Source organism: Manacus candei, unplaced genomic scaffold (assembly GCF_025592945.1).
Source record: "Manacus candei isolate 608988 ecotype Guabito, Panama unplaced genomic scaffold, ASM2559294v1 h1tg000008l, whole genome shotgun sequence".
In the NCBI taxonomy this organism is placed as follows: Eukaryota; Metazoa; Chordata; class Aves; order Passeriformes; family Pipridae; genus Manacus; species Manacus candei.
In genome coordinates this window covers 14,491,215-14,505,049 of record NW_026138056.1, presented here as the reverse complement: position 1 = coordinate 14,505,049, position 13,835 = coordinate 14,491,215, and the positions used below count along the sequence as shown (strand labels likewise).

The 13,835-nt window shown below is 40.7% G+C and overlaps 2 protein-coding genes across 3 annotated transcripts in view; both read left to right on the top strand.

The window, feature by feature from the left end:
* The window catches only part of LOC127461960 (ras-related protein Rab-10-like), a 60,385-nt gene extending 56,875 nt beyond the window's left edge, over nt 1-3,510 (top strand). The window contains exon 6 of the mRNA XM_051770200.1: nt 3,398-3,510. Within this exon, the coding sequence (XP_051626160.1) occupies nt 3,398-3,409 (12 nt within the window). The 3' untranslated portion in view covers nt 3,410-3,510. The remainder of the gene's footprint in view (nt 1-3,397) is intronic.
* GAREM1 (GRB2 associated regulator of MAPK1 subtype 1) overlaps nt 1-13,835 on the top strand; it is a 99,303-nt gene that overhangs the window by 19,879 nt on the left and 65,589 nt on the right. The window contains exon 2 of one of the 2 annotated variants that reach the window (XM_051769673.1): nt 3,398-3,538. In XM_051769673.1, coding sequence (XP_051625633.1) covers nt 3,398-3,538 — 141 coding nt within the window. Of the gene's footprint in view, nt 1-3,397; nt 3,539-13,835 lie in introns of those variants that run through there. The other variant, XM_051769690.1, reaches the window with a different exon arrangement.

The following is a 13,835-nucleotide window of genomic DNA, read 5'->3' as shown; positions in this document are numbered from 1 at the left end:
TGAGGATTGCCGAGTTCTCTCCCACATAGCTGAAATGTGATTAATGGAAGGCTTGCATAACTTGTGTTACTGAGGTGGGGGGGAAATCAGATTGAATGTGTGTGGCTGTTTTGCAAAGTACAGTTGGCCAAGAAGTGTAAAGGGCTAAGTCTGGGCTGGGTTGGGCTGGGAGCCAAGTCGTGTAGCAAGTGTCAGAGGTGTCTCTTACCTGGAAGAAACCACTTTAAAAGCAGCGAGCAAGTCTTATGGGGGAGACAGACTAGAAGAAAAAAGAAGAAAGAAGAGAGTATGTGTTGCCATATTCTTTTGTCCTCAGTCACGTTTTCCTCCTGTAGCATGGAGACCATCATTAGCCAGGTGTTTTTGTGAGTCCATTATTTCCTTGGTGGCAAGGAGCCTCTTCCTATAAAGCAACCCCAGGAATCTGTCTCGCCCATGGTTAGGAAAGATCAGGGCTTGGTAAGAACAGACCTTCCTATTGTGAGGGAGCCAGGGGGAATGTCACCTCCCTGTCACATCTGCTCCACCTTCTCTCCTTGGCTCAGTCTCCTGTGGCAAAGCACAAAATTCGTTTCCTGTGTAATTGGTTGCAGCAAATAATTGTTATAATAAGAATTGTGGTTTCCAAGGTTCTGTTTAAAAAATACAGCTACTTCCAGCTGCAGACTCAATTACGTAGTTAGTCTTGGGCCTGCCTTACTAATCTCTTTTTACACTCACCTGTCCCACCCAGTTTTAGTGGAGTAACCACTTTAACAGATCATGGCATGTGAGCCATGACTGGAAGCACCTTTTCATAATGGGTGTCTTTATTTTCCTGAGAATATGTTTCTCATATTTCACACTCTTTGAGAGTGACCCATACTGTAATTACTTCCCTGCAATCCTGGATTTAGAATCCAGCCTTCCTTTAGGTAATGATCTGAAATTATACCTACAGATTGTAAGGCAGAGAAAAAGCATACCAGAGATGCTTTTTATTTTATTCCAAATTTGTTTACTACTGGCAGTGAAACTAGTAAAACACTAAATCTTCCCTTAGGTGTCATTAGTTTGATTTTGTTGTGGGACAAAATAATTACTTGTTGCCATGGATTATAGGAAGCATAAGTGTAACAGTCTGAACTGAAACATGAGTTTCAAGTAACACCATTTATTATTATTATTATTATTGTGCTTTCCCTCAAAATTTCAGCCACTGAAGATAATTTTTATACGTATTAGGAGTTTCCCTGTGAGCAGAAAACAGGAGATGCTCAAGGTCTGATAATTTACTAAAATTTAACAGATGCATGACCCCTCCAACAAATATATCTGAATTTCTTTCAAGATATGGTTGGGGCCGAAGAGTTCTCTGGTGCTGTATGGCAGTTTTGCCACTCTTCCCTAGACTTTCCAAGGTCCCTTATGCCAGTGTGGGTGGAGGGGAAGTGCTTCCCAGGGATCAGGAGCTGGTGTTAAGCAGCCTGCCTGTCTGGGTTGCCAAGGGATGTGGTTCAAGGAACACTTGGAAACCAGTTCATGAAACGGCCTGTTTACCTGGAAGCTACCTTCTGTGCTGTGAAAAAGAAGGAAACCTGGAAATTGTACCTTCATGGGAGCAAAAATGACTAGTATTAAGGAACTCTGTATAGCTTTTGATTTTTTAAAATTTTTTTTTGTTCCTCTTCTACAACCCCGTAATAGCAGTTTACACACTGTTGTAAGTTAAAGACCCAAATCTGCAAAACAGGAACTTTTTTAAGGTTTAACAGGCCATGAACAGCAGACTCAGGAAAGTCTATCTATTTGAATCTGCAGGTTGGACCAGGTCTCTCCTTTGTTTAGCCAAATCCAAGTTTCTGGAGAAAACAAGCAAAATCCTGTGGCCAAAGGGTGTTGGAGCAGATGGTCGTAATGGTCTCTTCTGATTTAAGATCTAACAATTCTCATACACGCCAGTTGCTGTGTTTTGAATCGTGTAGGAGGATGTTTTCTGATAGAATGGGAGCATGAAATCAGGCAGGAATGGGGTGTGTAGTAGCTGTTGCCTACGGTGGAAAAGAGTGCCTGTTGTGGGCAAATAAAAATCTCAGTGGGAAGTAGCTCTCCTCTGCAGGGATTGAATAAGGGAAATGTCTTCTGCCCCAGGCTGAGGAAATTCTCATTCTTCCACTGACTTTTAGGAATATCAGAGGACAGTGAGGAGAAAGTGTAGTTTGTTGTAGTAGCTGAAGGGGATGGGTTTTGTCCAAACTTGATTTCAGGGCTAAACTACTTGCGTTATTTTTGGCTGTAGCTGCAGAGGGCTGGTGGGAGAGAAGGGAAATGAAATTTAAAGCTCCATTATTCTTGGCCCGTGTTTAGAGTCTACTGAGTGTTCTTGAGAGTTCAAATGACTGCTTTAAAGACACCTTGAGAAAGGCTGGGTTTTTTGTATTTAATGCAGAAGCATGGTGGGCAGGACTGCAGATGTGTAAGAGCAGTCTGCTATGATACATCCTGCTCTGTGAAATTTTTTTGTGTATCGTGCTTGAGATGTATAGCTGGAATTTTGAGTGGTCTGTCTAAAACCAAGCAATGCACTCTAGTCCTGATCTGATGCTGCAAACTGTAAAGGGGAGAATACTCTGCAGAAATGAAGAGGAGTTGGTAGGGACAGGGGAAGAAAGGAGAGCTGTATCTCTGACTGTGTTTGGGATTGATTTGACAGACACCAGAGTATGAGAGAGGGCCTTACAAAGATGAGCTACACATTGTCTGGGGGGGCTTCTGGTAGAATTTCTCTTTGGGAGGGGACTTGGGTGTGCATTGAATTTTTTTTCTCCTCATTAAGTGATAGGATTAAGTTTACAGGCCTATGAATGGCTAATTAGGCAGTGACTTGCAAAGGCATAGAATGACAAAGATGATATCTCTGTACCTGCAAGTGTGATATCCAGTTACTTCATAGTAATGAACAAGACTTGGCTTCAGGTGGCTGTAGGATGGTGTGATGCTGATCTTTTAACATATGAATATGTCGGGGTTTTCCCTTTATTTAAAAATTAAAAGACCTCTTAAGCATTTGTATGAAGTGTGATAGGCAGACAGAAATAGAAATATGAAAAGTCTGTTTATGCAGTAAGCTGAAAAAGGAGCCCCAGAGCCACTACTGAGTAATCTGAATTGTGTCTCTATATTATTGTATGCATGCTCTGAGTTGTTCTGCTTTATGTTTGTTTTCTGGATGGTAAAGTGCTTATGCTGCAAAATCAAATACTCTCTAGAATTGAAATCTATTTAATTGGATTTTTAAATATCAGAAGTCTGGAAAAAATAAGGACCAATGAGAATAAAATGCTTGTTGTGAAGTTTTCCTAATTCTTCATGCAATAAGTCTGTTTTTTTTAAAAAAACCCCTACATCTGTTTTGCAGGAGAAACTGTAGAAGGTCTTCGGGAGAGCGATCATCTTCTGATTCATTCATGTCGACAGTGGACAACAATTACAGCTCACAGTCTGGAGGAGGGTCACTACGTCATAGGGCCAAAGATAGAAATCCCTGTACATTATGCAGGTAAAGCTATTGTTGACCTGAAATGCAAATTCAAGAAGAATGAATTGCCTACCACTTACAATGATGACTTCATTTGACAGAGTGAAGCTCAGCCTCTGATGCCACTGTCTGTGACTTAACTTTTTAGTAATGTTGCAGAGCACAAGAGATACTGATTTGCTACTAAATATATGTATTTCATTGAGCAGCATATTAACAGAACATGTAGCTATGTAGAGGAATTGATTTCAATTTGAGCATAATGAGTTGCCAGCACTTCTCATCTGTGAATGTGGAGACACAAGTGCGAAAGCTTGAAAATGCCTTGAAATGTTTGGACAAAGATGGAACGGGTTTTACACTTTGTTGCATACTCAAGCTGGAGGGGTATTTTTTTAGTATTTCCATGTTAAAAGCAAGGGACCCTTTGTAATAATAGCATAGTTTTTAAACTAACACTCCTCAGTAGTTCCTTGTCACTGTCAGCCTTTTTGGATGATGTAGTAAATACTGTTGTTCCAAGTAGCTATGATGCAACTAATCCATATTTATTTTATGATTTCAAATTACTTTTACTTTCCCAGGAAATTATTTTTAATACTGTTCCCTGCTGTTTAATGTCCTTATTCACGAGCTGAATAGAACAATACTATGTGAGTAGGAAATGCTTATCTTATCGCGGTAGATAGAAAACTTTAAAAGCTGGAAAGTGTGAACTGAAAGAGCCATGGCTACAAAGTAAAGGCAGGGGCTTAGTGTTTTACTTGGTCTTCTGTATAAACACTTGTCAATTGAGTAATGTACTCAGCTCTGTTACAGTCTCCTTTAAAACACTGGTGCAGTGAGAGTGTGCTGAGGTGTACAAGACCTGGCTGAAATGCTTTCTGTCAATCTCACCACTGCTGTAACTGCTGTGGTGCACCCTATTTCAGACATGAAACTTGCACCACTTGCCTTCTTATGTACTGTTTGTCCTTGGAGTTTGCTTCTGGAAGGTTAATTTTTTTTTTTTTAAGATGCATGTAAAAACTGGGTCTGATGGCATATAGACGTCATAATAGATGTGGCTTTAAAACTTTCTGAATTTAACTTTCCTAGTATAAACAGCTTTTAGTGCTTATGCTTAGTAACATTGACTTTTTTATTTTACGTGTCCTGGCTGCATAAGCTCCAGTGCTGTGGACAGATAAACATTTCTCTTCCTTCAAACTGAATGCCGCATTTTAAAATCCTCACAGATTCCTGGAAGAAAGAGAACAGAAAATAAAATGGTTATTGGCATGAAAGAAGATTGACTCTTGAAAGGTTTTCTGAAGTTGATCCTTCATTTTTCAAGTTAACAAAGTTCTGCTAAGCAGGGTTTCCTGACTCTCCATATTTCCATTCATTCGTAGCTTAAATTTACACAGACACCAGCAAAATCAAAATCTGTCCCCTAAGATACTACAAAAATGTTAATGAGCTTTTCTTCCTGGCTTGTGTTAATGCAGAAAAAGAGTGTGTGTCTAGTTGGCAGACTACATTTTGCTGTCAATTTCCAGAAAGTTCCCTGCCACAAAACCTTTGTTAATGAGATGAAAATACTTGAAAGTTCAGAAACTGCCACGTACTGAGGGCGCTTACTGAATATGTGATGGACTCTGATGCTGCCAAAGGAATTTCACGAAAATGGTCAGTGCTAACTTGCAGAATCAGAGCATGTCTGATGGGCTTGCCTACATGAAAGGAGAGAGGAATCTAAGCATATGAAGGATTAGTTAGGAAAGCGCTGCAGTCTGGTGCTTGGATGCATTTAGAGATGTCTTCCATACCCTAAAGTTAACTTGTGCTGCTGTGGAGAACTGTACAGAGATCTACAGGCTAACAGTGAGTGTGCTTTCAGTGCTGTGCTGTGTACTGCCTTGTGTTCACTGCTCTCAGGATCCAGAACCCTGCACTAAAAAGGCCAAGTTTAAATTGCTGGGCTTGGTGCTGACCTGACAGAGTTATGCAGCTGCCTCTGGAGTGAGCTGGGGCTCTGCTCTGCACTGATCTCTGAGAAGGCTGGGAGGTGGCAGGTGCTCCAGAATCTTTACCTTTCTGAGAAGGACTTGCAGCTACCAAAAGGTAGTGCCGTCAGGTGATGATTGCTGTGTGAGCTGGCTGGCACAGCTCTCTGTTTGCATGTGAGAGCTTTCTGTCTTTGCAGAAAGCACAACTAGAACAGTTGGCAGAATGTTGATATGGGGCTCAGCCATTAGTTTTTGGTTTTAGAGGAGGGATTTTATGTCCTTGTAGGCAAATGTTTGTAAACTGTAATGCTATATAAATTTTGGATTATAGGACTGACTTTTTGCATGCTTAAATTTTAAACTTCTGTCAAGTAAGATGTACCGCTTACCAGAATGACCCTCAGAGAGGGAACATAAGAGCTCAGTACTTTCTAGGTTTGTTTTTACTTTAGTGGAATACCTTTTTTTTAAGTCACAAATTGCAGCATAATTTTGATTGCAACAGTTGAGCAGGAAGAGAAGTTGAAACTGTTGTTATTCTCCTGAGATTGTGGCCTTAAGTACCACAAAGTCATCATTCACATGTAAAAATATGAGCATGAAGTAAATCTTATTTTGCTACGAGCTTAATCAGGTTCTGATACACTTATTAAACAATGCAATACAACAAATACAATAAAACCTTGTTAAAGAAGGAAAACGATGTGTTTCACATTTAAGTGAAATTTCATTAAGAGAAACCAAGTTCTTCAGTCTTGCTGATGGTCCTTTCCTTACTGGGAAACTGCTATCCTGGTCATTTCTGTTGGGGATGGCAAATATGGTTAATTTTTGCATTTGCTGTTAAAGAACAGTCATATATGACAGCTTTTAGTCTAACCATTCCATCTTGAATACTCTCTCCAATCTGCTTCTCTTTAGAGTAAAAATTAATATAGTATTGAGTTCAATTTTTATGTAACTTAAACCAAATGACTAATGTGTTTCTGGCTCCTAAAGCAACAGAAGTTTTCATGTACATATAGAATAGAGAGCACATAAAAATTAATGTCCTGATAGTGCCCTGCCTTGGCATGAAAGAGTGGACTTCACAATAGTCCAAGGTAAACCATTGGAGCAAATGGACATTGCTTTGGTGTCCTTTGCTTTCCTCAGGTACACAATTCATACTTGATACTTATAGGAAGGTCTTATCAGCTCTCTGTCTGAACTAGTTTTGTTTTGTTCCTGGTACTGTGATATCCTTAATACTGAATTTCTGCTCTAAAAGCGAGCATGTATTACCAATACCCTCCAGTTGATGTTAAATGTTACTGTTACTTTTTTCTTAGGCAGCACTGTAATCTTTAACTTGATAAATGAGATGAAAATACTTGAAAGTTCAGAAACTGCCACGTACTGAGGGTTAGCCTCTGGAAAATACTGGTTTATGATCTGAATTTGGAAGATGTTGGTATCTTGCAGAATTATGCTTTGCTCTGCTGCTGCTCACACAGCCTCTCATTCCTCTGCAGAGGTATCTGAGTAGGAAAATGTGTCCCAGAGTGCTGATGACTACATCTCAAATGTATTTTGTGATAACTGAAAGGCATTGAAGACACTGTCTGAGAGTTTTTAATACTCTGCCCCTCAGTTGTTGTCTGACTCTTCTTTCATTACTTTCCAGGGCTCTACAGCTCAAAACTATCAAAAGCTTTTTTGAGGACTCATCAAGGCACAGAGGTGGTCTGCTCTGATTGTAAATGGCTTAGGTTCAGTCCATTTTAAACACCTGTACTACATGGCCACAATTCTTTATGTGCGCAGATTATTGATGTGAAAGTTGATGATCAAGTTGGATGTAGTTGCCTAAAACTTGCTGTACAGGAAAAGCAGCACAGAGAGCAGTGGAGTGTGTGCACACCCCCACCTACACAGACAACCTTTTCTTCCACGGATTGTGCTAGTTTTGGTGAGGGCATGCAATGGAAGAAAAAGTACTTTGGGATGGGTTGGCAGCATCTAGGTTATTCTGCCCCAAATACTCACTCCCACATTTAATCAAATCATAACAAGACTTTTACTGTTGGTTTTTTTAGGGCCTTATCTCTGCTGTTGCAACTGAGGGTTCATTTTCTCTACTGTCTGTTTGAGGTTTTTTTCCGTTCTGAGAGCAAAGCTGTTCCTTTGAGATGATGTTCTAAAAAAGACAAACATACAAACATAAAAGTCCTTTTCTTTTTCTTTAAGCTTCTACTCGGCTTTACCCAGGGTCTGGAGGAGACCTCTTGTGTCTCTGCTGCCGTCTGTGTGGTCACAGGAGGCAAGTGATGACGAAAGGTGTTGGAAAGTAACACCCTATTCCAGGGTGTGCCACACTATGATGCATCCGGAGTGCTGGAAATATTCCTGTCAACTCACACCTCCCCACCACAGAGTGAAGGTGTGCGATTGCTAGTACAGAGTAATCACTGATGCCCTGTCCAGCTGCATACCTAAGTGTGCTGATAGCTCTCTTAATGTCATTTAAATGAGGAAATATAAAATCCTGTCATGTGAACCTTCCCCAGGTGGGGTGTCGGGTGGGAATGAGTCAGAAGTCCCTTCTCTGGTGTTGGAATTGGTGTACAACAAACTGTTGTACTGAAACCTGTTTCTACAGGTTTGATTTGTTAATCATGGAGTGCTACCTGATGAGCCTGTTCCTCATGGTGTCCTGCTAACACAGAGGTAGACACTCTCTGCAGGTCTTCTCATGAGTGAGCTTGCCTTGGCAGTGGTGGAGCAGGGTAGAGCAAAATCCCTGAGATTTTACAATGTGCAGCTGCAGAAGCTTCTCAGGTCCAAAGGCACAGTTTTGCTGTCCCTGCAGGCCTGCTGCTGCCCGCTCTGGGAGAGCTGGCCATTGGGCACTGAGGGAGGAAAGCACTGGAGTGTGGTGTGAGTTAGGCATCTCCTAATTGTCTTGATGATGGCAACAGCTGCTATTTCTCAGTACCCACCCTGAACCTGATGCATCCAAGGTCTGGAAGACCTCTGATTTTTGCTTTGGTGATGCTGAACACTCTTAGATGATTGTAGTATGTTGGATCTTGTGTAAGTGTGCTCTCTTCCCAGCCCTGGATAGAAGAGAAAACATTAGACTGGCACACATCCTTTGCTCATTGGTATTATGGCATTTGCTGCCAACTGACTTTGGGGACAGAGGGGGAGCCTCCTTGTCTTACATTCAGTTTAGACTCTCCACTGCCTCAGGTGCAATTTGATGGTGTTTGCTGGTCAAGGAAGGTGATGTCGGACAAAGAGCCCTTTGTCTGGGCTGTTGCCTCCCTGGGAAGAGCAGGTGGTACCAGGGAGAGCTATGCCTGTTCTTCTGTGGGAGTTGAGCAGTACAGCTCTGATGGGGTAATTTTAAGTTCAAAGAGGTGGGTGAGATCTGAGACAGGGAGGGACACTGTTCTGGAATAGAGAACTTAAGTGAGTCCTTTCTAGCCAACAGGTACACCACTCCCTGATACAAAATGTGTTTTGCATTTTAATTTGTGTTTTGCTTTGAACTTAACTTGGCACCCAGCTATCACATAGTTCTCCTGGGGCTTTTGTGCTCTACAGCTGAATATCACTTTCTGGAGAACAGGGCCCAAATTCAGTGCTTCTGAGAGAGGCAGGCTGCCATGTGTCTGTGGGTTGGTAAATGATTAATGAATGGATGTCCTCAGAAGAAAAGCAAGAAAACAATCTACTCATGTGTTTAACCCCCCTGGTACCCAAGTTTTATTTTGTTTTGGTTTGGGTTTTTTTTCTTGAAAAGAGTTGTACAGTCTGAAAAGCAACTGGAGGCTTGAAAGCTTTTTTTCACAGGTACTGCTCCTAAAGGAAAGCATTGCACCAGCATTTAGTCTTTGTGTTTTTAAAAGAGATGTGACTTCTTTAGCTCTGAACACTTGACTGTGTGAAGTTTCCTGAGAACTGCAACCCTTTTATCTCAATAAACATATAGAAGTAAGTCTGTTTGGTATTCATCTAAAAGTCTGATTGTAGAGTAGTGCCTGGATATTGCAAAAAGAGAGGACATTCATTTTCCTGAACAGTGCTTGCATCTTCAGCTCTAAGCTGGAGATCAGTAGTGTCTGAAACACCTGTAACTCCTTATAAGGCATAATTCCATGCTTTTCTGTCAGGGACATGATTATGCCTTAAAATATATTTATCGACTTGATTTTAGTTTAGTTGCTACCTCATTTTTCCCCACTAAAGACTTAGTTTTTCTATTTCAGGAAATCACAGCTTTGTAGTCTAGAAGCTCTTCTTATTCATGGATTTTTCAAACCTGTCACCTTGAAATAATGGATGAGCTGTTCTGAGCAAATATCCATTTTTTTTTTTTTCAAAGAGTTACCTTCAACAAGTTTAGTTGCTGTCAGACTTTCCCATGGTCCTGTCTGTCTGTTATTTCAGATATTTTCTGTGCCCGTTTAAATATTGGAAAACACTTCTCCATTGATCTACAGTGCAATAGCAAATCACAGAATCAAAATGAAGTCAATAAAATTGCTGGCAAAAATTGCTTATTCCTTTTGTATTTGTGGGTACACTTCTTCTTCCTGTTTTTTCACGTCCCCCCACTAGCCAGTCTGGCCAAGTAGCAGCTTTTTACCTAATTTTAATGAAATATTCCCTTTTTGTCGTACCATCTGTGTTAGAGAATCTCTTCTACTTTGCATTTTGTTTTATAACAATTAAGGAATGTGTATGTATGGGGGCTTCTCTTTTATTTTTTTTATTTGTTTGCTTGCAAAGTTACCATCTTCATAAATTAAACTCAGCAGACTGTGAGACTGTTTCTGTCTTTGTGCATATACAGCCTTATGCCTATGAGATTCCTGATATCCCCTACAGAACTTGTAGAATTTGCTTGATGCTCAGTTTGGTGGGTGGATATATCAAAGTTTGTATTCAGCTTTTTAGTGAAACCACATTCAACTCTCTTTTATTTCCAAATCTACCTTTCAGATATTTCAGATGGACCAGGCAGCAAAACTGGAACTGCTGTAGCATTTGCAGCTCTCAAAGGCTGCTGCTCTTTGATGTAACAAGAGCAGTAGGGTTAGTTTACAGGGTAGTAGTATTCCAAGTGATAGAGGAAAAGTCTGATTAAGTCCCAGAAGTTCATGGAAAGAAAATACTTGCATTTTCTCTATTTCTAACCTGGATTTAAGAGTCTGTGGTTTGTAGACACCAGTTTGTACTATAAAATGTGTTTGGTTTCATGGGATTTTGCTTAGTGCCTTAAAGGGACCAAAAGCTTGCAACAAGAGATATTTTTCAATACTATTACAGTTGAGGTACTAGGTGGAAAGAGGTGCACGCTTTTAGATACAGCCATCCTTCTCTCTTCTGGCACAAGTAAAATCTTACCCTTGCTTAAAAAAAAACAACAAACACCTAAGAGTTGCCTCAGTGTTGAACTTTTTGTTTTATTTGTGAGAAAAGGAGTAGGAGGAGAGAGTGAAAACTTGAAGCTTTTACAACTGATGATTCCAAGTATAACATGTTCCTCTCAGACTTCCACAGTTCTTGGCTGTTACTCAAAGTCTGCAAACTTGAAACTTGCTGAAATTCAGCTATGACCTTACAAGCATTCACTGTAAGGTGGTGGGGTTTTTTTGTTTTGTTTTGTTTTCTTGTTTCAGATCTCTGTGGGCAGCAAAGAAAACGGTTGGAGTCGCATCAATTGGGAAAAAGCTCTGGAGGCTTGTACTAAAGAAATTGACTGGGGAGGATGATATTTTGAAAGATTGCAGTTGAGGGGAGGGTCGAATAGCAGCCAGGAAACTGGTTCCCAGAAGACTGGGAGATGGCCTGAATCACACAGGATTTGCTTGGCATTGCTTGAGTTACTTGGCTGGTACAGTGGAGTGCTGGGCTCACGTGATGCTGGAAAGACTTAAGTGCTTGAGAGAAGGGTCTTAAAAGCTGCCTAACTTAACCACTTGGAAGCTGAAACTAAAAGGCTGATCCCTACTGGGAATCAGAGGCTGCACTCAAGGTTTCCGTCTGATCCCACATTTCTGACCCCTTGAGGCTGCCCTAAGAACTAGTCACAAGGAAATTGGAAATGTGGCTCCTGAGTTCCCAAGAGGCAGCTATTCTCCTCTTTCATGAGGTATAGCTTAAGAATTTAAAAGGGAGGAGGTGGATGAACATAAGCCTACCCAGTTGGTGAGCTCCTGCCAGCAAGGTTTGGAAGGGATGAAGCTCTGTGTTTCTAGGCACTGAAACGAGTAATGAATTAGGTGTGAAACTGCTTCACACCTTTCCTACCCTGAACTAGATGTTCAGGCCCGTAGAAAATCATACAGTTAAAATTTTTTAAGGGTAGTTAAGGAGCTCAAAGAAGGTCTGTTAGCCTATAGTCTGTAATTACAATCTGGAACTTCAGTTTTCATGAAGTAGGAATTTTACAGTTTTAGCACCACCCATCTGGCCTCGAAGTTATCCCTTAATGGAAGAAGAGAATAAAGAGAAGGTAGTTGTAAAGGCTATGCTCACTGTTTAATCAGTTAAAAAAAATATGCTTTTCCTTCTGTGCAAATTTAGAGGAAGAATTTTTATTAAATTCTAAAAAATTTTATGTTTTGAGCTGATCTTTCATATGAATAATGAGACCTTTTGTTAATCTCTTACATAACCCTGCATGAATTTTTCATATAAACAGAGTACCAGGTGCGGAAGAAATCAAGCACATGTGACTGCTAGGAATGATGCAGTCACCAGTGTAACTGTCGCATGAGTCTTACCTGGATCATAGTGCATGCTGGTAGCAGATGAAGACTCTTGCAAAGAAGTACAGTCTTTAATGCTTAAGGAATTTGGTTATGGTCTACTGCATACCTTTTTTTTTTCTTTTTTTTTCATTTCATCTGGTTGGCTCTTCTACTTTTGGCTTCACTTTGTTTAAGTTCGTCCCCACTTTTTCCTTTGCTGATATTCTGACTTTTTACGTGGACTAAATCTGCATGGGAATTTGTGAGGGAAGAAGTTGCCATGAGCTTTCTATAATTAGTCTATGAAATCTCTTTCAGACAGACTGTCCCTTTTGCTTCTGGGGACTGGAGGGGGAACTGTTACAACTGAGCTAACATGGCAAACAAGCAAGGCAAAAATTATTGATGTCTTTCCCTTCTGTAAATACAGAACCCAGCTGGCAGGAATGTAGAGCAGGAGTCTTGATAGGTCATGTGTGTTTGGGGAGGGAGCTTCAGAGAAATCTGTTGTGCGGGATGACATCATCTGTGAATTTTTGGATGCTCAAACAGACTTTTTTTTTTCCCCTGGAGCCAGTATTTGCTGCTCAAAACAACTGATAGGAAGTGTGGTAGGAATTCTTTGGAGCATCCTCCCCATGGAAACCGGCACACTTCACGTCTGGGAACGAGAGCTGGTCACGTCAGTGCTGCCTGTTAAAGCAACTGACATCACTGATGTCTTAAGCTTTGACTGAACTACTGTACCAATTGGTGCCAATAGGAAAATAAAACCCTGCTATTTAAGTCATGTATAACTGTTTATATGGAGAATGTAATTTGTGTGTTTAATTTAGCCTGTGATCCAAGACAGTAATTCTGCTGTGTCAGGGAAAGGCACTTCTGTGAGCTTTGAAACTTAAAGAAGTGGAAAAACTCGCTTTTTTTATTGTCATGGGCTGTTGTGCAGATATTTTCTGTTCTTGGTTGGCAGAGGTGAACTTGTTTCAGTGTGTGTGGGGGAAGCTATTAACGGTAATAGCAAAGGTGACCATACTCAATAGGAGAAACATGGATATTTAACTTCTCACTCTGAAGAACTTACACGTTAGAGGGATACTGAAAGCATATGTTAACTTCTTCACAGCTTTACATACAGACATGAAACTGTTTCTTACACTCATTCCCTTTACTGCAGGTGAGACTCAACTCTTCTGTTGAACCAGAGTGTGCAGTTTGATCCCAAAGGCAGACAGAGCAGGGGAAAAGAAGGAAATACACCGTACACTGTATAAGGGCTTTCAGGAGTGTCCTCAAACTAGGAATGTCTGGCTGCTGAGCCACCTATCACAAAATCTACAACACTGACAGATGCTACTGTCATCTTGGATGGTTGATAGCCTATGTAAAGTAAGAAAATCTTTTAAATCAAAATGCCAATAAGGTTATGTTTTTCAGGGGAGGCACCTTCACAGCACACTCTTTAAATATTTGTCACTGGTTTAACCTTTCTGGTTCATCTCACATGAATTCTGTATTGCAGTAGACTGGGAATAGCCAGCCAAGGCTGGCTGGCTGCATTTGAGTGGCTGAAGTAATTCA